The sequence below is a fragment of the Mytilus edulis genome, chromosome 2 (assembly GCF_963676685.1).
Source record: "Mytilus edulis chromosome 2, xbMytEdul2.2, whole genome shotgun sequence".
NCBI lineage: Eukaryota > Metazoa > Mollusca > Bivalvia > Mytilida > Mytilidae > Mytilus > Mytilus edulis.
The window spans coordinates 46,863,278-46,888,074 of NC_092345.1; the positions used below are offsets into that span (position 1 = coordinate 46,863,278).

Consider the following 24,797-nt stretch of genomic DNA (forward strand, 5'->3'; position numbering starts at 1 on the left):
TACAAGCATATTTCAGACGAATTGTGCACATCCTGCTATTTAAATAATTGACTGTTTTAAGATATATCTATAAATTTTACAAATTTTTGCACCTCATGTTTGCGGTATACCATATTTTCCGCAAGTTTATTGTTTATGTTTGGTTATAAATTGATAATAAGATATATTTTGTTACATCTGGTGATCCGTTTATTTGGCAATCGTCAATGGCAGTCAGCATGGTTAAACATATCGGTTGTTCGACCTGATAGTCAGATGCGTTTTGTCAAAATATACTTTTTCACCTTTTTTGAATGTTGTTTGTACTGTATTTAGACCCCTCCACCAAGTTTGTTTTGCATGCAAACGTATAAAAATTGCGATTTAATCATGGCAACGCAATCATAGGTTTGAACGTTGTTTTCAATTGTAGACTTCTCAATTTTTGTCGAGCCTGCAACTTTTGTTGCAGAAAGCTCGACATAGGGATAGTGATCCGGCGGCGGCGTTAGCTTACTTTTTAAAAGCTTTATATTTTAGAAGGTGGTAGACCTGGATGCCTCATACTTTATACATAGATGCCTCATGTTACGAAGTTTCCATCAGTCACATGTCCAATGTCCTTGACCTCATTTTCATGGTTCAGTGACCACTTGAAAAAAAAGTTCAGATTTTTTGTAATGTTAAATTCTCTCTTATTATAAGTAATAGGATAACTATATTTGGTATGTGCGTACCTTGCAAGGTCCTCATGCCTGTCAGACAGTTTTCACTTGACCTGGACCTCATTTCGTGGATCAGTGAACAAGGTTAAGTTTTGGTGGTCAAGTCCATATCTCGGATACTATAAGAAATAGGTCTAGTATATTCGGTGTATGGAAGGACTGTAAGGTGTACATGTCCAACTGGCAGGTGTCATCTGACCTTGACTTCATGTTCCTGGATCAGTGGATATAGTTAAGTGTTTGTGTTTTGGTCTGTTTTTCTCATACTGTATGCAATAGGTCTACTATATTTGTTGTATGGAATGATTTTAAGGTGTACATGTCTAGCGTGCAGATGTCATTTGACCTTGACCTTATTTTCATGGTTCAGTAGTCAAAGTTAAGTTTTTAAGTTTTGATCTTTTTATCTAATACTATATTTCATAGGTCAACCATATTTGGTGTATGGAACTATTTTATGATCTTTATGTCAGTTGCGCAGGTTTTATTTGACCATGACCTCATTTTAAAAGTTCATTGTTCAGTATTAAGTTTTGGTATTTTAGTCTGTTTTTCTTAATTTATTAAGCAATAGGTCAACTATATTTGTTGTATGGAAGAATTGTCAGCTGTACATGTCTGCCTGGCATTGTTCATCTGACCTTGACCTAATTTTCATGGTTTATTGGTCAATTTTTAGTTATCTTGGTTAATGTTAAGTTTATGTGAGTTGTAATAAAGCTTTATATTTAGGACTATCAACATACTATCAATGATTAGTAAAGAAGGCGAGACATTTCAGCGTGTGCACTCTTGTTACAATATGAAGATACAATAAGATGTGGTACATGTACAACATTGGTAAGATAATCTTCACTAATAAATTTGTTGGGGGATTCGATGGGTTGACATGGATCGCATAGAGATTTTCGCGCTTTTAGTACAATATTACCGTAACATTTATGATGTGAAATACTGTTGTTAATAAGTTTTCTACAGCCAAATTAATTGATCAAAGTTTTGTATCTATGAAACCAATAGTAAACGTTTTCAGTAATTTATGGAAACAAAGTGCACGACTTTATAATTTGCCAGTGATGTATTGATTACGATCGTTATAATCTGTTAATCGGTCATGTTTTAACAGGAATTGGACGAACGGAAGGTATTTTGGACTGCCGTTGATAATATATTGAATAGAGATAAAAAAAAAAAATGCCTGGCAATAGACCACCTACGGACCATTTGGAGAGTTGCCGGCCTGCAATGTTTCTTTAACGTGTTTGGGTGCATGTCGCTCGACTTACAGTCGACATTCAGAACGAACGTTGCTGCGTACAGCTGCGAACAAACACTTATAGCAAGCCTAGGGTTTAAATGAAAGACTAGGTGACTATGGATATTTACATGAACAAACTCTTGAACAGATTTTTGTCCTCATTCTGGTATACCTGGCTTCAAATTTGCCCTGTCAAACTGAATTCTTTCAATAAAAATTGAGCATTATTTACATGGGTATTTTTTTCGTTACAAATTTGTCTTTAGAATATAGAATGTTGCATTGGCTACTGTAACAATTTATATTTTCCTGTTCAAGTGCTGTTTAAGGAAAGTAAATATAAAAGACTTAGGGAGGTAAACATTTGTTTAAGAGTAATTGCACGTAAAGTATTATCCTGATTTGTCTATCTTTAATTGTTCTCAATATATTAATAGTCATAGTTGCTTACTCACGTTAGTATAAATATAATTGAAACTCTTACATAAAACAAAATATATGCACATGACAAATATCATAGACTTGAGATATATGTACAGACACGGAAAATAATTTTGAAACGGATAAAAAGAGAGCAGAACTAGAAAATGTTGTGTTATGTAAATAATCAATGCAACTAGACTGTTTTTTTTTAAAGCTAAAATAGTGTACACATGTATATCTCGTATACTGTTTTTTCCTATTCGTTTAATTAAGAAATCTTAATTATTCATTTATTCACAAGCATTAAGTGCATATTGTTCTCGTTGTATAAATAAAATGGAATAAAACGGGGTTTACCCACATAACTTTTAAAGCTCTTATTGTTGTTGACCGTGGATTTGAACAATAGTAAAAGTAAAAGTATAAGCGAGTATAATAAGGTCATTCATTTGATTTTAATGTGTTTTAAGATCTATCATTTTTAAATCTTAAGATTTTAATAGTTGAAATTTCTGCTTTAAAAAAAGTTCGGTCCTATCTTCTATAATGTATCCCTGGTGCATGCACGATGTGTACTAAAAAGTCTTGCAACTTTTGGGTTGTAAGAAGAACAGTTATACAATAGAATATGAGATAAAGGATACAACAGATACAGTAAGTCTGTCTCATATCTTGACTTGCATCTAGGAATTCGCACGCGGTACATAGTTTTTTTTCTTTTCTATTAAAGTTCTTTACCGAACGAAATTATTTTGTTTTCCTGAGAAATCAATTGTACTAATTAAAAATAAACGTAAAAATATAAAGACTGGGAGAACATGATGTTATAATTAGCAAATTGCATTTAGCTAGCTTTCAAATAATTCAAAAATTGGTGACTATGTTGAACGCATCTACCCCATCGAATATGAGATAAATGACACAACAGATACAGTTAAGTCTGCATCAAATCTTAACTTTCTTCTAGGAAGTGACAAAGAAATAATGTCAGCTTCCCAATTAAAATTTTCTTTTCTTTTTAGCAACATTACAGCAGTGCCTGTGTACTGAGTATATATCTCCCAGTTGATGCGATATTCCAGGGCTCCTATTTCTTATTATGATTGCTTTTCTGTTAAAAAAATTTGTAAGGGTTCCACGGAACCCAGTGTCTCGCCTACTTTTGCTGTTAATCGCAGATTCAACAAAAATGAGGAAAAACATCAATAAAAATTTCCCTCTCGATACTGTCTTTTGATTGAAAGAAGCTTCCAAGTTTGGTAAAAAATCCAGGATAGTTTATGAATCTAATAAATGTTTTATACACTTTAACTGCAGACTGTATGTAATGTTAACTGGAAGAAAAACTTAGTCCATTTATAAGTAAAATACGGAAAAAGTGATTTTTTTTTACAAAATTTACTTCTGAATAATATCTTATGATCAGAAACAAGCTTCTGTCCAAGTTTGGTACAAATCAAGGATAGTTTATGAAAGTTATTAAAATTTTAAAAACTTTAACCACAGAGTGAATGTAATGTTTCCTCGCAGAAAAACTAAGTCCATTTATAAGTAAAATACGGAAAAAATGGAATTTTATTTTTACAAAATTTACTTCTGGATACTTTCTTATGATCATAAACAAGCTTCTGTCCAAGTTTAATAGAAATTCAGTATAGTTTAAGAAAGTTATTAAAATTTCAAAAACTTTAACCACAAAGTGAATATTTGTGGACGCCGCCGCCGCCGCCGACGACGACGACGACGACGGAATGTAGGATCGCTTAGTCTCGCTTTTTCGACTAAAGTCGAAGGCTCGACAAAAAGGGTTCCAACATCAAGTGGTGAAGTTGAAACCGCCCCTTCGTTAATTTTACAGAGGCTATCACGAGTTGGTTGACTATGACTATCTCTTTCACAGATAATCACGGATATATTCCATTTCTAGGGTCTACAATCCTGTTCTCTTTTCCCGAATGTGACCTACCAATTAGCGTATCACCGAGAAAGTACTAAATATGAGTACCACTACGGGTAACACATGTGGAGTAGGATCTGCTTACTCTTCCGGAGATCATCCACATTTTTTGATGGAGTTCGTGTTGCTAAATTTCAGTTTTTGTTGTTGTTTTTAGTGTACTGTTGTTTGTCTGTTTGTCTTTTCCTTTTTAAGCCGTGGCGTTGTCAGTGTATTTTTGTCTTACATGTATGAGTTTGAAAACAGACATGGCTTTGTGTCGTAACTAACTATATATGAAATTTGTTTATTGTTGAAGGCCGGACTATACGATGCCATATTGACCTATACTTGATTACATCTACGTCTTAATTATGGTCTCTGGTGGAAAGTTTCCGGTATTTAAGATCCATATATGCCTTTTATTTCGTGTCAATCTTGTAAGTCTATTGTCCGATGTTAGGAATGACAGCTTTTACATCTCACAACATGGCACGGTGGTTTGAATTATTATATAATAATACCTATCAATAAAAACTCACAATCACAATCAATTGTGTGTGTCTTTCCCAAGTCAGGAGCTTGTATTTCAGTGGTTGTCGGTTGGTTGTTTTGAGAAAACCAGGCCAGGCCATTATTTGTCGAGTTATAAATGTTTCCTATTTTCTCATGGCAGAATCTTTTATAACTTACTATTTATATATACAATATGAGTTTTGCTTATTGGTTAAAGGCTAGAGCCAGTAATACAATGGCATATAGTTGCTTAGGTCGACTCCATTTGGTCTCCGGTGGATAACTGTTTCATTATCAATCATACCATATTTTGCTTATTTTTACATACTGAATATGCGTTTATTGTACAATGTTACAGTGCATAAAAAATATGGCTTGTTCCTACAAGCTTTAGAAACATGAAGACTACTAATCTTTCCTCTGTTTTGAAGCAAGTATAAACAAAATGTACTATTCTTTCAGACAACCTAAGTACACTGGACCCCCAAAATGAACAGTATTGAACATTTGTTAACAATAAAAAAAAAAAAATCTCAAGGAGAGCATATTGTGTCATATTCAAATAAAGCAAAATTCAACATTTCTATATCTGATATTTGTTCAGCAGTTAGCTGATTGCATGATTAACTGTGGTTTATTTACCGAAAGCTTTGAACCAAAATGATTCCATTTTCAATTTATTTTATAATAACCCAGTCTTGTGTAAACGAACACTTTCATTAGATATTTTCATATAAACAAACGTATGTTTAATATCATAATTGCTATCATTTGAAGCGACCCTAAAAATTGATTTAATTAAACCATTAGATTAACATACGAAGAGATAAAATGCTGGTCCTCCATATTTTTATAACCCCGTTTGTAAAAAGTGGGGGTATACTGTTTTACCTCTCTCTGCCCCGTCGTTCACCCGTTAGTCCGTCAGTTCAACCATCAGTCCGTCCGTCCATCTGTCCCATCTTTCACAGGAACTACATTATAAGGATTTCTGATATTTGGATTCAGAGTTTATATGAGTCAGCTATACCATGTGATGCGTTTTCAGATTTATCACTCAACAACTTCCTGTTAATATATACTTTTAGAGGGGCGAGTTTATCAAGATTCACTTGTTTGTCTGGTTTGTCTTGAGATCAGTCATACGTTGAACAATTCTTACATGAACGTGTTTATATACAGCTTTGATCTATTTTATTTCCAAGTATAGAATCGTCCACTGTCTTAATCTTAATCAGAACAAATGCGTATTGCATATGTTTTCTCGTTTGTCATTATTTATGTCATCCTTAAGTTTGTCTAACATATATAGTGAATTTAACTTTATGTAATAAATTACAAAATGTAAATGCATTTTTCTAGTGAGGTTTGTCATGCAAGCAGTGCTTTGGTCGTCCGCGTGTACACATATTCCTAATCTCTTAGGATTTCTTTTTATGATTTGCCATAAAGAAATTGAATTTATATGTAAATAACCTTTTAATCTAAACTTTAAAACAATATTGCACATTTTACAAACGATACCTTAAATATTTAACAGTTACGAATTCCTTTCCACCTATAGCTATTTAAAACACCAAGTTTTTCATGATTTTCCTTTGCAATACTGTAGCGTTCGGATTCTGCTGGTTTTCGGTCATTCGGAAAAGTAGACAACCGACTCACAATACTGTCCATTTCATCTTTTGTAACTCTCCGCAAACCCCTGAATCTATAAGGGTCAAATGCTAAATAGTCAACCCGGAGATTTTTTGACTGCTCTTGTCTTTTCTGATTAATTCTTCTTGTTAATGCGGTCCGTGCACGTCCAGAATTAGTTTGTCGTTGCAAACGCGACACAATTGTTTCAAGTTCATCACGTGATACTTTTTTAGGTGCATCCGGTAAATATCTTACTTCTTCTGGTTCCGGATCAGGTCTCATAGAATTTCGTTGTCGACCTATTGTTGGTGTCTTTAACTCCCGTAGCATACAGCCGGCACTTTTTGGTCGATTTTGTCCAGGAAACACCAGACGATCAGGTGTGTGTGAACGACTACTATCGGAGAGAAAAGACTGAGTCCTCCCGAATGCTATGGTTGGTGTCACTACATTTCGAACATATTTGTTCTTTTTCCCTGTGAACTTCTTTCCATCTTCATCTGGAAGCGGATATAATCTCAAAACTGGAACATCTATATCTTCATCTTCAAATTCATCCATGACTGAAATAAATCGTCAGTACTACGTGTTAAAATCTTGCAATAAATAAATCTTCAACGAATATAACCTTTTATCTATGACTTGACTTGCAAACAACAACAACACTCGTTTTCTAATAAATTTCTTTATCAACACTTTTCTTTCACGTTTCACAGAGATTAAACCATGATTTATCAAATCTTCAAATACTTGCCAAATATATATAAATTGAAAAGGTTAGTCAAATAAAAATAGTTTTCATTTTCAAACGAAGTACATGGAAACTTAGGAAACCGTCATGTTGACAATTTACATTGCATATTTTATAAGATTTATAATAATGATAAAGATTAGCCGTACTAAAGGCTTTATCATAGAACAATCGTCTCAATAGTAACATATTAAAAGTGTTTCTAATTTTACACATTTGATGAACAATGTATGTTGACAAGTTAAGCGCCATATCAAAATGATATAATATTATAACTTTGCTATGCAATAAAACATTCCAACTTATCTTTAATCCACACATCGTATCTACAGTATATTCAACTAAAGCTACATTATAGCGTACTATAACTGAAGTTGGGCTAATTCTTTGAACATAGTATTATGTGGACCAGTTGAGTTTGATCAGAATGATTAAAATGAGATTACTAAATATATTAATTCAACATTATAACGATTTCGAGTTAAGTATAATACGAAGATGTGGTATTATTGCCAATGAGACAACTCTCCACAAGAGACCAAAATGACATAGAAATTAACAACTAAATATATAGGTCACCGTACGGCCTTCAACAATGAACAAAGCCCATACCGCATTAAGTTTTCAAAATATTGGCAATTGTATGTTTTTTTTAAACAGCTGACATTTTTATGTTTCAAGTGGATATGTATACATATATGTTACGCATCTTGTCGTCTTTATAGTTACTTGTAGTTCTAAAAATACAAGCGAGCGAACACGTAAGACAGAAACACTATCAACGTCACGTAAGAAAGATCACGGTTTATTACCGAAAAAAATAAAAACTTTTTCTTAAGGGAGCTACCATTTGATTTTTATGGGGGGGGGGGGGGGGGGCAGGACCGAATAGAGTGAAAAATAAAAAGGCAGGACAGAGATTACAACTAAAAAAAAAATGCAGGACAAAATTTTTCATCCTAGCCCCTCCATAAAAATCAAATGGTAGCTCCCTAAAGTCGATTTCAATATGACAATTTGGTAGTGAATGTATATACTAGTATATTCTAATACGAAATTACAAAAAGAAGACAAAAATGAAACATAAACAGAAAAACTAAAATAACCCAACTACATTTTTATTGAGAAGAGTACAAAATTATCGTTCTTAATCTTTACTTTGAGGCGAAGTGTTCAAGTTTATTTCACTCAATTTGAAAATAAGATGTGGTATGATTGTCAATGAGACAAATGATACAGAAATTAACAATTATATGACACTGTACGACCTTCAACAATGAGCAATGTCCATACCGCATAATCGGCTTTACTTGCATCATTTGAACACAACTATCATGTTTCTAGTTGAAAACTATTATATTGGTGACAATTTGTGTTTCTACAAGCAAACCTTGATTTCTGGCATATCGTTACGATAGTAAGTAAAAGAAAAACAAACGTTTAAAAAAAAACTTTAAATAATTAATGTTATAATAAAATGTACGAATTAAATCAAAGTTTTCTATGGAGTTCATTAGCGTCAGTGTATACAATAGCACGATAGGAGCTTGTCCTTTTATCTAAAGCTTAACAATTTATATTTTTGCAGGTGAAATTAAAAGGATTTTTTTTTTACATTTTGAGATTGGAGATCGAATGAAAAAAGTGTAAGTTTTAAAATATTTTATTATTCAAAATGATAAATAAATTACCACATCTCCTTATTTTTATATAGACATAAATAGCATCGTGACATTTACATGACTAAACATTTTGCCAACAAAGCCCCACAAGAGTGAATACAAATCTTATAGTTTGAATTTGTCATCTTGAAAATGAAATGCAAATTGTATAGAATGCACTTTAAACTGCGTATTCATGGGCCAAAATGTATATTTGTTTCTTTGATATATAAATTTATGTAGCTCCAGAATCAACAAATGTGATTGGTTATCGTAGCCGTAGATTGTTGTTTAAACGTTTCGAACGCGGTCACTACAAAGTAGAAGTCGAAACTATTAGGCAGCAACCATTTGATTTTCTGGGGGGGGGGGCTATGGTTTTTTTTGAAAAAAAAAGTTTGTTTCCAGCTTTTGGAGAAAAAAAATAATTTGTTTTTGATTCTGAGAAAAAAATTTTGTTTGTTTCACCCTCAGCTGCCACTATATGTAATGCTAAAGTTGAAAGAAAATAATTGTTTTCGACTTGTCACGAAAAAGCCCCCCCCCCCCCCCCCAGAAAATCAAATGGTTGCTGCCTTATTTGACCGTCAAAATATCAGCTAATATAAAAATAAAAAGATGCGGTATGATTTCCTTTATGCAGACGTTAATAACTCAATACAGACTTTAACAATGAGTAAAACCCATATGCTTATATACATATATTTAACTTATATTCGAAACATGTTTGATATGTTGATATGAACGTGCTTTCAACATTTTTTGTTATTAGTATTGTTTTATTAAAAATTTAAAAAGACTCACCCAATTCGTTGTTGATCCTTGTATATCAGTCATACATGTAATTCATTGCACTTTTTATCAAATGAAAATTCACAACTCTTACTTTAATATTTACTTAAATCAATATGTATATTGTCTCTGTGTGAAATTCAATCAGTGCAAACAAAATCTATTTCTTGTTGTACAATAATCGGAGATATAACCGTCAATCATGAAAAATTAAATCCATTGATTATAAACATAGATTTTAGAGTATAAAGTATCGTCAGAATAACACCTTTTTTCTTTCTTTTGTTTAAGAACGATTTATAATCTCCGCTCTTCTTAAAACATGCAATTACACGTAGTTTTATCTACTAAGTTTGCCTCAGACAATGTTAAAAAAAATATGAACGCATGAAATAAAACAGAAAACATTCTTCATAATAACCAAGGAGTTTAGCCTCTATAAAACATTGCGTGATTTATCGTACACCCAATTCCCTTGATCAAGCTTGCATTTGTGATATCAGTAGTTGTAAAAGTTAATAAAAAAAAATAATCATATTAACACAAAATGTATTTAGATTGTCCTAAGCAATGACCGAGTGTTCTTTAAAACAAGAATAGGTGATAATATTACAAAGAAAATACAACATAAAACATACTACCCTATCCATTTAGTGTATGTTCATTTGTTTATTTAGTAATATATAGATATTGATTTCATTGATAATGGAATAAGCTGTTATTGTTTTAGTTCACTTAATATTAAACAATGCTCGGATTGTAAGCTTTCTGTTTCATTGAGTATCTTTATTCAATTAAGTGAAAAGTCGGTTACATGAAACTATTCTGAATGAAAATATTTATAGAAATGCATTAAATCTGATTTTAACGATCTTGATATTGTTACTTGTGAACAAATGGAGAAAAATTCAATAAAATTGTCCATTACATGATATCTTTTTTTAAATAAAACAAGTGTGGACACAGATCAGTGTGGATAGTATGTTTGGACGTTTGATGTGTTTTCTAACAAAAAAAGTTCTCTAGTTTTCTTATGTTGCGCAGTGGCAGCTAACCTGTACCAAACATTAATAAACAGCTGCGCTTTTTTAATAAAGTTCAATAACTTATCAATGTCATATTAGAAATTTGTAAAAAAAAAACCAAAAAATAAAGGGAGGTTATCAGAATAAATACACATTATTTGTAGAACTCTCCGTACTGATGGTAAGACATGGTTTTTTCCGTGACCGAAATTTATACAGAAATCTTTATAAAATACTACAGATGACACTGTGACCAGTCAGTGCATATGTAATGTACATGTATATGATGACATATAATAAGAACAAAAATTTGAAACCACTTAGTCTGAGGTCAAGGTCAATAGTTACAAAAGTAGATTGTGAAACATAATAAAAATTGTAACAGAATTTTTTTCATTATATCTCACGCTAATGCCCGCGCCACACTGTCCCGATTTTTACGCCGATGGCAACACAATTATGGAAATTTTCAAAATCGGGACTGATCGTATCCAGATCGGGCTATTCGTAGTACCATCTTTAACCATCGTAGAACCATCGGCCACTTTTTCTAGCCTTCGGGGACAACTTCGGGAAGGGTTCTAAATTTTTTAACATGTTAAAAAATCCCCGAAGGTGCGTCCGATGTTGAGGGTTCGTATTGAGTTCGTATCACCATCCTCACCATCGTAATGTCACCGGGAATGCATCTTTGAACATCGTATTGCATTCGTGTTTCCATCGTTTTCATTGGGCAGTTTTGACATTACGATGTCTACACGAATGAATCACGAAGTTACCCGGAGGTCTTACGATGGCAACACGACTTCGTGAAGACCTCGTAATCCCGTCGTGTTGCCATCGAATAAAAGTACGAAGGCGACAAGATGGAACTACGACGGCAATAAATCCAGCTAAATGCAAGTTAATTTTCGCGCTAAAATACATTTAAAGTACCATGCGCGATATGCACTGGTCAGTCTAATACGACAGTTAAGAACGACGCTCACAAAACATGGAGCTCATATCATATGATTCTATGAGATCAAGAAAGGCGATAGCGTTGTTTCTATTAATTCAAATGGAACAAGAAGAGCAGCTATTACAGGCTCAGGATTTACTTTTACAAGTAGAATATTATTTTTTGTCAATTTTTCATATCAAGTAACATAATGAAAATCATAAACGCGCCTCGTACACCAACACTGCAGGTACACAGTATATAGGGAAACCAACTTTTTCTTCATTATTCTGATTTTTTATGTATCGTCTGAGTTGTTGTCACACGAACGTTTACTCCATAACCATTTTGTTTTCTATATGTCATATTTTTGCCGCATTTGTTGCTTTCCCCACATCCTTCCTTTTGTCTATATTATTATGATATTCTCCTGGAAAGAGCTCTTTTTGAATAAAAGGGATCAACGAACTCATTACCTTACCTTTAAGATAGATCAGTAAACATGAGCATAATTATGGGTGATTATTCAGACTAGTGCACACATTTAACAGTTCAAACAAGGCAATGCCGAGCGTGGCATCCCCTCGTATGTAACATATTGGGGACAAATATGGACACTATATTTGTATATGACACATGCAGAAAATAGTAAATTGAATATGCATATTTGATACATAAACTATTTTTTTAGAAATCAACAAAAACATTCAGTAACTGGAAATACCTTTAATATTGTCTGTAGAACCAGCAGGTAAAAAAAAGAGCACCCAATTTCCTGGGTATTATGCTATTTCAAGGAGAAAAAACAAGTCCATCTGCATGACCTTGACCTTTGGCCTTGAACGTAAAAAATGTCAGATCATTACAAGGAGGAACAATATACCAAATGTGGTTAAAATCTTTTGAAGAATATTTGTTTTAGTGTGTCCACAAGGGTGATATTGCCTTGTATTACAACTGCCACTCTGACCTTGCCTTTGAACTTTAAAGTCAATAGCGCTTAGGCTGTACACGACGTCTTTTAGACATCGTATGGCCATCGCGCCATCATCGTAATCCATCGTGTAGCCTTCGTAATCCATCGCGTAGCCTTCGTGATTTATCGTGTAGGCTTCGGCTGCGATATGAAGCTTAAATACCCGTCTTCGTTTAACCTTCGTATGTCCATCTTTTGTTATCGTATATAATTTCGGCACCATCGTATAAACTTCGTTATTCTTCGTACTTGCTTCGGTCACTTTTTGGTATTTTAACGAGATCATGACCAACTTCGTACGAACTTACAATTTTCGCATTTGGGTGTCCATCGTATATAAAAATCGGGACAGTGTGACGCGGGCATAACAAAAGAAAAAGAAAATGCAATTACAGCTGTTTATTTTTTTTTTATTTTACATTGCGGTATGTATAACATTCATGCAAGGGACGACATGAAAAATCAATGAAGGATAAAAAAAAAACCTTAATTCAAATAGTTTGGGAGTGGGGGCGGGGGGAGGTAAAAATTGCTGCAAGTTTGATTTAATTAACATCGATTTTATATATATCCTTATTGGTCAATCAATTTTTCCCAAATTAAGTTAAGAGGGGGCCGTAGGGGGAGGGGGTCAGTGAAAAAAAACTATATGTCATTTGAATTAAGTTTTTTTTTATCCTGCATTGAACTTTTGACGTCGTCCCTAAGCTTGTCACTATTAAAATGTTCATTTTCCCCTTTCATTCACTTTTAGGCCACCGACTTTTTTGTGTTTGCTTTAGTAAAAGGTAAAAATGTATTTAACATCCAATTATTTCTAGAGTTATCCCACACACTTATCTTTCATGTTATATGAACGTATGCATTTCACATATCACATATTAAATACTTCAAAATGCATGTATTATTTCCTTACTTATTTCCCCTCATAAGAGACATATATGTCTCTACCCTCATCAAGACATAAGCAAACAGAACAGTACTAAAGACTGATTCTTTTACACATATTTAATTTCAAAAATTGTGTATAACTCTATGGACTAAAATGAAAACCCATAAGTTATTATGTTTGATATAAACTGGTAATACATTGTATATTCCACACAATACAAAAAATAAAATAAAAACAAAACGATATCGTATCCCATAATGCAGCAATATGTTTCCACGTGACAGGAACTGATGTTTGATGATTATAACACGAGAACCTCGTAAATAATTCAAACTTTTCAACCCATACTGGAATGTACTGGTCTTTTTTGTAATATAGCCACGAGCTTATTATTACTGAAAAAATTACAAAACCACTCATGATCATATTTCCAATCAGAAACACACAAACGTTAGCAAGACTTGGTAATGCAATTGCTGGTAAAAGGTTTTGTGTTATAGTCAGAAATACAATCCCAGACAATAATAGTGTAATTGAAAAACTTATCCTTTCTCCAGACTCCTGTGGTAAAACAAACACAAGTGTATTCAACAACGCCATCAATGAAGCTGGAAGAATGAGGTTAAAGACATAGAATACCGGTCTGCGCTTGAAATGTAAAATAAAAACAATTTCAGGAACTCCATCTTGAAGATAGCGATTTAGAGCTTTCGTTTTTGTTAATTCCCATTCACTGTTTGAACTATAAAATGACGTCATCACCTTGTCAAATGTCGAATTAAACACTATTTCGGAATTACTATAACCCCATGCGACAATTTCTAGCATGCATTCATGTTGATCAAATGGGAAATTTACACTGTTAATTGAACACGTGAAAACAAACCGTGATCCTGGCGTCCAGATTACAGTTCCCGTATGTTCAATCCTGACACTAGAGCCTTTCATACGAATGTACTTTATTTTCTCCCCTGAGTTTGCCGCCAATATAGGAGGATTCCATACAAGGTCAAGAGGTAAAACTATTGATGTGATATTTCCGTAAGTGTATGGATTCCATTGTAAACTTACATCCTTCCATTTTAAATCAAAATATCCAGTGATAGAAACCGTTCCTTTGACCTCATTAATTTCCTGTAATGTTACGATATGAAATGATGTTGTAATTGTTGTCGCGAGACTTTGATCGTCTGTTGGTCTAAGATATCTATTATGGTCGCCTGTCAAATTGTTATACAATTCCCTCATGTCGGAAAATTTTGCAGCAAAGCAACATTTGGTCAAGTACGACGTAGAGATGAGTAACAACATGAACGTAAAATAATCAGCCATAATGACACCAACCCGAATCAAATACAAAACAACAGGTTGAACAATTTGGAAGAGACGATGGCTATCATGGCCAATACAGTAAACCCGTATCTAACAAATCTGAGACTTATCATTAGTATATAAACACATCAAAATGGACATAAATGAAATCAAATGATAATCAGCATTGATTTCTTCTGAAGTTGATATCTTCATTATGTGGTTATCAAGGGTAATTAATTACTTATATGCCAAACCTGAAACATTTGTATACTCTAAAGAATAGTCTTAAGTTCATATCAATGTTGATAGTAGAACAGAGCAAACCTAAGCATTATGCAACCAAATTAATACTGACATGTGGAGTATATTAAATACTTAGCTATTAAGAGAATAATTAATTGAGGAAATGAAAGCGTTTGGTATCCGAATACTGATGCCGCACACACAATTAGCTGGGTAACCGTTTAAATAAAAATGTTTCTTTTTTGACGAAATTTGTTTATCTTTGTTACCTTTTTGCGTTTTAGTGGTTATTGATGGTATGAGATTCTAAGAAAATAACCAAACTCCAAATTATTCGAGAAAATATTTTGAAAGTATTTTTTTTTAATGAGGCTATTGAATTTTATTACCATGTTTATCCTTAACCGCTGTTTGGTTCATGATACAAACAACAAAAATTTCCTGAGATGAATGTTATTTGCCAAATATAATTATCGTTGGTTGATAAACATTCTCACGTCAAATTAAATTTTAGATGTGTATGAATTTGGTGTGTCACGGTGTTTTTTCCTTGTTGGTTTTCTGGTAAGATTAAAAAAAATCATTTTACAGAACAACAAAATAGCATGACCTTACAATTATTATGCATTTCTGAAATATTTACCCGTTACGTAAATAGAAAATAGTTGGAAACAATTTAAAACATTGGCTAAGAAGACACAATAGTGTTAACACATGGCAAATGAAAAAAGAAAAATGTCAGAATCATTTTCCCCAGAATGTATTTCAAACAAATAAACATTTTTAAAAGTCTTTTCATATTTTCTATACACTTAAAGGTCCAAAGCTAAGTGAATACAAATTTAATCAAGTATAATATTATCCTGTTAATTCAGTCGCATTATAAATGCTAAAGCCTCGGTCACACCTTACCGGATAGCTCGAACGGACGCCTAACGGGTAACTTTTTTTTCAATCCGTTCATGTCCATTAGACGTCCGTTCTTATCCATAAGACGTCCGTCCATATCCGTTGCATGTCCGTTAAGCGTACGTTTTATCCTTCGACGTCCGTTCTGTCCGGTGGAAAATTTTGAGCATGTTCAAAACTTTGAACGGACGTCCAACGGATAAAATGTCCGTTGAACGTCCGTTAGGCGTCCGTTTTGTACGGTACTCGTCCGTTTCGTTTCCGTTTTGTATCCGTTACGTGTCCGTTATACACCCGTTGGATGTCTGAAAGATAAATTCACCAACGGACTTCTACCGGACGTTTAACGGATAAAACGGATGTTGAACGGATGAAAAACGGACTTCTACCGGACGTATAACGGATAAAACGGATGATGAACCGATCTGAAACGGATAAATGCCAATTGAAAATATCGCGTCAGAAATGCCAAGTATTGGTATGTCAGATTTCTTAAGGTTCATGAATTCTTATTATTCATAATCGATCTTAGAGTATAGGCACGTCTTCACAATCAAGCAGTTCTTATTCAGGCCAGACACTGCCCTTTGGCGGAAATTTGAAGAACAAACCAAAACCAGTTACACAGAAACATTTTGAATATTTATGCGATTTACATGTATTATTATTGTCGCCTTTGATGTTTCCGTATATCTTGTTCATCCGTTTTATCCGGTACGCTTCCGTTAGGTGTCCGTTTTATGCGGTATTCGTCCGTTGGATGTACGTTGGACATCCGTTCTGTCCGGTACGTGTCCGTTTCTCGTACGTTGCATATCCGGTGTGTGCCCGTTATGCATCCGTTACACGTCCGTTTTATTCGGTCAGTACATCAACGGACTCCCAACGGATAGCAATTTTGTCAACGGACAACTTTTATTTTCATCCGTTAGGCGTCCGTTCGTGCTATCCGGTAAGGTGTGACCGAGGCTTAAGAGACAACTTTTAATTGTAATTTAGGCCTTAAAAGGACTAGGAAATCAAAGAAGTAAGAACCCTCGTCAATAGTTTATACGCATGTGTTATAGTTCTTGATGTTTGGGTAAGTTTTGATGACAGATCTTTTTGATAGTTCCTGATTATTTTTTTATAACCTTTATAACCTTTATAGATCCGTGGCGAATTAGATTGAAAAATTGTGTAGACACCTTTCTATAATAATAATAAGTATTACAGAATTATTATTGCCCTCTTGACGCTTTTTGTTTGTTTATGTCGTAGGGATTTATTTATTAACTTTTACCAAAAACCTCTTTTATTCAAAATAATGCCCCAGAAAAAGAACTTTCAATACTGGATAAAAATTCTACCACACTATAGTAAAATCCATTTAAAAACAGACGTTCCTTTGGATGTATAAATACGTAGTCACGTCTGTCAAAATAGGGACGCTTGATACAATGCCATGTGTAGGGAAAATTATATGCTATATGAAAATGTATAACTCTTTAAGAGATAACTTAATGGCTTGATTAAATAGAAAGTGTTAGTTTCCTCGTTTTCCAGTGACAGTATTAAGTAATAAAATTGAGAATAGAAATGGGGAATGTGTCAAATAGACAACAACACGACTAAAGAGCAGATAACAGCCAAAGACCACCAATGGGTCTTCAACACAGCGAGAAAATCCCGCACTCGGAGACGTGTTTCAGCTGGCCCTAAATAAACATGTGTACTAGCTCGGTGCTAATGAATGTCATACTTAATTCCAAAACATATGAATGAACTAGCACTGACTTGGCAATTTTCGAAAAAGACTTCAAAACATATGCAGTCCTGTAAATTTTACTACACAGAAGGCACACGTAGATGACAAAACCCTTACCATCTGAAAAGGCGTCTACCAGGCTTTCTAGAATTTGTTGATATTACAAGGTTTTTAGTGAAAACCCTTTCATACTGTAAAATCTAGCAATGATTTTATTCAAAATAATTAAAAATTATACAAAACTAACCTATGTTATGGTTAAACATACTACAAGTTATGTCCCACCTATTTTAGTAAGAAGCTGTTTTTAAAAACATTGTAAAAATGAAGACCCATTTAACACAATTATACAGAGGGAGATTTGTTTCTATTTGTGGATTTGTGATTTTCTGTTGGATAATTCACATTGGTAAGACTGACATTGTCTCTTGTATGAAATCAAGTTTTTCCTACGACTTTCCCGCGGTTTATTGTCTCTTATTATTTCTTTTTCTTCGACTTTTTAAAACACAATTCAATCCAAACATTTGAAATCAACACGCCGTATACTGACGTTTGCCGACCGTCGTATAAGTTTGTGTAGTCATGAACAGAATGAATTTGATAGATCATAGTTTAATTAACAACCAACTTCTTAAATATAAACGTATCAATTCAATTTGTAATATCTTCATTTAATCTATTTGTAATATCTCTTAGTCTATTGTTTATATCTTTATATCAGTTTAATTCTTATTACAATTAAATCATTCAGAATACGGAATTTAATGAACTAACACAGGACTTTTATATTTTGCTATATATTTGGTAAGTTGTTTTATGCATTTTATATTAAATCATTGCTAGATACAGTATGAAATGGTTTTCACTAAAAACCTTCTTGTAATACCAACAAAGCCTAGAAAGCCTGATAGAAACATACATACAAATGGTTAGGGTTTTGTGATATACCTTCTGTGTAGATAAAAATACAGGACCGCATAAAAACTGTATATGCTCTTTTACTAAAATTTCCGAGTCAGTGCTAGTAAACGTGTTTGACATTAAAAGGAATTTGTGATCTTAAAGCAAATTGATAACTCTAAATTGCATTCGCAGAAAGGTGTGCATGTATCAACCTTTTGGACTTTTAACCGATGAAATAAGCTCTGTTTTTAAATAATTATCATGACGTCAGTTGAAATATTCACTTGTTTAAGTAAAAGGATGTAGTTTGGCTGCCAAATGTCCAAAATGACATGAATATAAGCAACGGTTTGTAACCGTACGACATTCTACGCGAATAGACCAATTCCGAGTTAATGAGCTATCATGATAGTTGGCACGGAAGACGTCTATGTAACTATATGGCAGGTCGACATCGTAAAGTTAGCTGTGAAGGGTCCGAGACATGACCAAATGTTAAAAAATCATAAGAGAAACCCAACGGCCTCATTCATGCAAAACAAATAAGTGAAAAACACAAATGATAGACCAAGGGTAACGATCCAGTCCACTCATCTTCACTTGAAGAGGAGGGGACTGTGTTGTTATCCCTGAAAAGGGAAATGGGGTTACGCATGCCTAAATTTGCACATGGACTACATATTATTTAAATTAATTTGAATATATCTTAACATTTCACACCACGATTTAACTAATCTTTTATAGCTTTGTATGTTATGAAATGCACGATGAAATGATACCACGACAATTGTGGTGCTCTCAAATGACAACGAGTTTCATCATGTTTTTTTTTGTGTGTGGGGGGGGGGAGGGGGGGTAGGGTAAGAGAGAAAATAAGATTACTATACGTAATTCCTTGACCTTTTATTCATTTTTATTATTTTGTCTAGTCGTTTATTATTTTGTCTAGTCGTTAACATGTATTAGGGATAATGTATAATTGTTTTAGTGTGGGTATGTATCTTGACATCGTTTTTGGTATTTCGTTGATCCTGTTTGTGAATTTTTTCTTTGACGCCGCGTGTCCATTTATAAATTTTTAAATGAATTGTATGATGTAAGAAACTCTTATTTTACGTTTTGAAGTCTAAGATTATGTGTTATTTAATAAAACAAGAGTGCACAAGATGTCGTGCTAAACATACCCAGGTCCACACACAAATAAAGGGAGTACACATGTTTCACACACATACATTACTCACCACTCACAAGTAGGTTACAAAACATAAAGTCATTCTGTTCAGTTAATAGCTAGAAACAAGTTTACCAAACAATTAATTTTCATGCATCATTTTTTTTTAAACAATTTTAGTATCGGGAAGTGAAGGCTGGTGACAAACATGTGTTTGCCGAACGGGCAGACAAACGGACGGACGGACGGACAAGCAGATTGAATTATAACCGCACTCATTGAGTGGATTTAGACGAATGGACAAGAAAGTAGTATGGTGTACATGTACTGATTCATGACTAAAAGTTTGTACGCGCACTTTGGCGAACATAAAAACCCAAATGAACACAACGTTACAATATAATTGCTGCTCTTCGACTGAGCGTTAGTCTCCTTCACCTTTTTATACGTATGCACAATTGACTTGTATATATCTGATAATGTTATGATCGATCAGACAAATTGATAATGTCAGTCAAGTCTTTCTGAATTAAATGTTGATCACGACATCTTATCTTCTTCAATGACTGTTTAAATACCATTTAAAGTACGTAATATGCCAATCAAAAGAGAGGCCACGTTCTTGCGTTATGGAGTTCAAAAGTTATCATTTAATTATCGTTCATCCAAAACCTATAGTATTACAGATCGTTTAACATTCTCTTTATAGTTAAAACTTATGAAATACCGCAGACCACATTATATGCGAATACCATTTGTTTTATTGCCTTTGAACGCGATCAGAAAATGGGAACTATGATATACATTGCCAAAACTGAATAAAAATACAATTTTGTCTATTAAATCTCTGATGTCATTAAGATGACCATGTCGGTGATGAAACATTGATCAGATACAAATAAAATAATCTTATCGGATATTTAGATAACTTACAGTGCATGTAGTTATGCAGTTTTGAAAAGCACTTTTGTACTTGCGTCCGGTCACCAAACGCCTGATACGTAAAGAATATTAGAAGTCACAAGTAAAAAGTACATACTTATCTTATTATTTCAATACATTTTCATTTATTCGTTCATTGACAAAATTATCCTTCAATTTGTTTTTCCCCATTCTACTAATCAATTAGTTCCAGTCCCTAAATGTAATGCAATAAAATATCAATGAACAATTTAAAAGAATTATGCTAAGTCCAAAGGGATGATAAAATCCCATGTTTTTAAAACTCAAATTGCACAAGTCGAACTTTACAGTCTAGAGCGTTTAAACTTGGTATATAACGAATGCCATGTTGTTCTGCACATTTTGGTTATACACATTAAACCGTATCTTTAAGAAAGTGCGCCGCTGGAATCGCAAATTGTGTTTTGCAAATTAAAAGTGCTCAGTGTTGAATGATCTTTTCTTTTGATGAAGAAAAGCTGCAAATACAATGCTCGTCATTCATTTCTTCATAGTAACACAATTCATTCATTTATTCATATTTGTTCGGTATTTTCTTTGTTCATTTATCCACTGAGTAAGTAAATTTATATTACAGTTGATTGCTATGACCAGAAATGGCTGCCGCCGTACTACAGAGAAATCCTTCCATATCGTTTGATACACTACCAGGAGGCCGGAAGACACGAAAACACAGCTTCGACTATAAACAGTCAGAGACGGATCCCTATGCAAGACGACAGTCGATAAAATACCACTTCCCAATACCATTGCTAGATGAAACAGAGGTCAACGAGGTAAGACCTTTTTGCCAAAAATAAAAGATTGGTTTGGAATTTTATGTTTAAAGCCACTACCAACACTCTTGATTATATCGTGGTGGCCATTTTTGTTTTTATTGCCAAAGAAATTAACGTTTTAAAATTCCGTGCGTCCTTACCATTTTTCTGGATAACTTTCATGAGGAATGATTAAATCTAAACCAGGTGAAAGAAAGAGATGCATAAATACGAACAAACGTTATGCGCTATCATATATGACCAATGTATTATAATTTAGAATGCATATGGTAATACATTGAATTTTTTTAGAACGGTCTTTTACGATTTCGTAGCAACTATAAAGACATAAATTTTCAACATACGAACCGAATTTTCGGTTCAGATTATAAAAAGCAGAATATTCTTTGAACGTTATATTTCTCCACATTCGGTGTTTCATCATAATTGAAATTTATGTATTTTCTCTAAAACGCCGAATTTCCCGGCTGCGATCACATTTAAATTAATGAATCGTACCTATGAACACAAAGTACAATAATGATCAATAATTATGATATTATGTATTTTATGTGTTGAGTATATTTGGGTTCAATAAAACGCTGTATTCTTATCCCAATGCGGATCAAGGATTTTTCGAAATCAGCAAGGGTAAGGGCACTGGATTTCTTGTAAAATTTTCTTTTCTTAAAAAGAAGAAACTCCGATTTTTTTATTTTTTTTTAAACTGAAAATTACACATAACAAATGAAACTGCTTTATTGTAGACAGTAGTGAGTGAAGATGAAATAAGGAAAAGTGTTTATGGACTTCCCTTAAGTCAGATGAGTTTTGTAGCTGTTGAATCGGCAGTATGGAGACCTACAGTTGCTAGCTGTAGACGCTCTGTCCTATGGTCACGTGAACGGAAGTTATATGAAGCTCAAAGCAAACAACGAATGGAGGAGTTCAAAGAAAAACCTTACATGCAACATCAATATCCAGAGCTAAAGAGACATTATCCGGGAACATGGCGTTTAGCAACAAAACAAGAAATAAATGGCATTGTCGTCAGGTTAACGAAAAATCCAGCACCAACTTCCGCCAGCGTAATGGGTCGTCGACGGATTCAGTCAGCTCCTCCTAACTTGCCTATTCTTCCAACACGCTGTGGAATGACAAAACGACCGATGACATCAAATACTATTTAAAAGAAAAACAGAAGATTTTAAAACATGATAACAAGCGCTCAAAATAAAAAAAAAATGACTTCGAAAGTGACTACGCGACTCCAACTCGACTCATCTACAAATATGTAAATAATTAAAAAATCACTGTAAATAATTCATTCACTATTTTTTGAAGATTTAGGAAAACAATCATGACTTTGAATGCCTTTTATTATGTTCTTTGTAAGTAAGTAAGTAATTTGGTTAAAAAGAAAAATATTTGTCTATGTTCAACTACAAGCAAATAAATAATTATCAACTTCGATGTGAACGAGTATAAATTGACTTAGGCTAATAGAGTTGTCTCCCATGTTTTGTATTTGCAAATAACACATTCAAGCTTTATTCTTGTTTATATACTATGTAATGAATTTTAAAAATACGCAATTAACTATGTTTACAATAGGTAAATGATTAATATTATAGTGTCATGTTTTAATACAGACATCTTCTCTGTTTACACTCAAAATGTATCTACATTTAAGTGATAGAAAAGGTAAAAGACTAGAAATTATGTTTCGGAACAATTCCTTTTTGCAATTCGTTTGTGTTGTTCGTGTTATGGTGTAATAAAACACAATTATACATGAAATTTAAACATCCTAACGCACTAAAAAGGATATAAAATCATATTTTCGTTTTGTAAAGATTATTCTGTTCTTAGTCCAAACGTTTTCAGACATTGTAAGGGAGCTACCATTTGATTTTTATGGGGGGAGGGGGGGATGAAAAATCGTGTCCTGCCTTTTTTTTTAGTTGTAATCTCTGTCCTGCCTTTTTATTTTTCAGGTTATTCGGTCCTGCCTTTTTTTTTCTTAGCTTATCCTGACCTTTTTTGTCAATTGTCATCCTGCCTTTTTTTTGCCAAGTTACTCATCCTGCCTTTTTTTAAAACTCTAAATCCTGTTCTGCCTTTTTTTCAAATTTCATCCTAGCCCTCACCCCCCCCCCCCCCCCCATAAAAATCAAATGGTAGCTCCATAAGTTTTCTAAAAACATAATTGACAGCTGACCACATCTGTTTCAGATCTCTATTTGTTTTATGTTGACGCTGTGTTTCTTGCTCGAAAGAGTGATGTACATAGATAATGTAGGAGGTTTTTTAAAACCCAAACAAAACATGTGTAAAATAAATTTATACTCTTGAAACTCATAACTCTTTTGAATAACATGATATTTACGTTTGATGGTTTTTCTATTTATTTGTAACGGATTGTAAGTTTAAAATTTAAATATCTGCATGTGTACATTTGTTATTTGTTAACGTTTGTTCAGAAAATTAAATACATTTTCAGTTTCAACTAGCTTGTTCTTTTGGTTATTGATAGATAGAACATTATGTACATGTACATTTTATATATGATTGTATGATATAGGCATTTGCCTTCAGTATGTTTACCTGCGTCGCCAACGGCGAAAGCATGATACCGTCCGTCGGAAAGACCGTTGGTAGAAATTTACTTTGCTTTTATCAAAAGGAATGATTTTTATATTTGGTCTGCAGCTTAAAATGTTGAGTTGTAGTGTACAAACTATTTTAACATCTGCCGTGCAGACCCTGTGTGTCGATAGTTTGAAATTTTACATTCATTATTAAGGGGGGAAATATATTGACTTACATCTAGAAATTGACAATGAAGATCGGTTGAAAACAAAACTTTACGACAAGGGATGATTTCAGCTTTCCAATTGTGAACTTTCCATTTCTAAGTAGCAAAATTCCAGCAGCACCTGCATACGGGGTATATATCTCCCAATTGATACGATATTCCCGTGCTTGCATTTCCTATCATGATTTTCTTGATAGAGGATTGCTGCTCACAAGGAAGCTATTAAACCAAGAGTTCCAAATGGTGAAGTTGAAATCATCCCTTCGTAAATTTTACGGACCTCATCACGAGTTAGTTGACCGTTATGGAATAACCGTTTCACAAATGATATCGGATATGTTCCTTACGTCGTAACTACAATCCCCTTCCCTTTCATGAACGTGACCTACCGAATTAGGCTATTTACCGGATTTGTTATCACATAAGCAACACGACGGGTGCCACATGTGGAGC

The 24,797-nt window shown here is 33.6% G+C and overlaps 3 protein-coding genes across 3 annotated transcripts; 1 reads left to right on the forward strand and 2 right to left on the reverse strand.

Moving 5' to 3' along the window:
• Nucleotides 1–6,297: 6,297 nt before the first annotated feature.
• LOC139512296 (uncharacterized) lies at nt 6,298–10,148 on the reverse strand. The gene is made up of 2 exons (XM_071299799.1): nt 9,695–10,148; nt 6,298–7,041 (listed from the first exon to the last, which is right to left on the reverse strand). Exon 2 carries the CDS (start codon nt 7,037–7,039, stop codon nt 6,371–6,373), a length of 669 nt encoding a protein of 222 aa, XP_071155900.1. The 5' UTR covers nt 7,040–7,041; nt 9,695–10,148; the 3' UTR covers nt 6,298–6,370.
• Nucleotides 10,149–13,621: 3,473 nt separating this feature from the next.
• On the reverse strand, nt 13,622–14,763 carry LOC139510878 (acetylcholine receptor subunit alpha-like). Its single transcript, XM_071297420.1, has 2 exons — nt 13,966–14,763; nt 13,622–13,663 (listed from the first exon to the last, which is right to left on the reverse strand). Exons 1-2 carry the CDS (start codon nt 14,761–14,763, stop codon nt 13,622–13,624), a joined length of 840 nt encoding a protein of 279 aa, XP_071153521.1.
• Nucleotides 14,764–18,433: 3,670 nt separating this feature from the next.
• LOC139512297 (uncharacterized) lies at nt 18,434–22,997 on the forward strand. Its single transcript, XM_071299801.1, has 3 exons — nt 18,434–18,535; nt 21,346–21,544; nt 22,294–22,997. Exons 2-3 carry the CDS (start codon nt 21,365–21,367, stop codon nt 22,714–22,716), a joined length of 603 nt encoding a protein of 200 aa, XP_071155902.1. The 5' UTR covers nt 18,434–18,535; nt 21,346–21,364; the 3' UTR covers nt 22,717–22,997.
• The last annotated feature ends 1,800 nt before the right edge of the window (nt 22,998–24,797 follow it).

Excerpts from the sequence above, each read along its gene's own strand:
- LOC139510878 (XM_071297420.1), bottom strand. The coding sequence starts at position 14,763 with ATGAGGGAATTGTATAACAATTTGACAGGCGACCATAATAGATATCTT. Across the intron at positions 13,664-13,965 it reads CATTACCAAGTCTTGCTAAC|TCCATAGAGTTATACACAAT; the intron begins GTTTGTGTGTTT and ends TTTTCATTTTAG.
- LOC139512296 (XM_071299799.1), bottom strand. The coding sequence starts at position 7,039 with ATGGATGAATTTGAAGATGAAGATATAGATGTTCCAGTTTTGAGATTA.
- LOC139512297 (XM_071299801.1), top strand. The coding sequence starts at position 21,365 with ATGGCTGCCGCCGTACTACAGAGAAATCCTTCCATATCGTTTGATACA. Across the intron at positions 21,545-22,293 it reads ATGAAACAGAGGTCAACGAG|ACAGTAGTGAGTGAAGATGA; the intron begins GTAAGACCTTTT and ends GCTTTATTGTAG.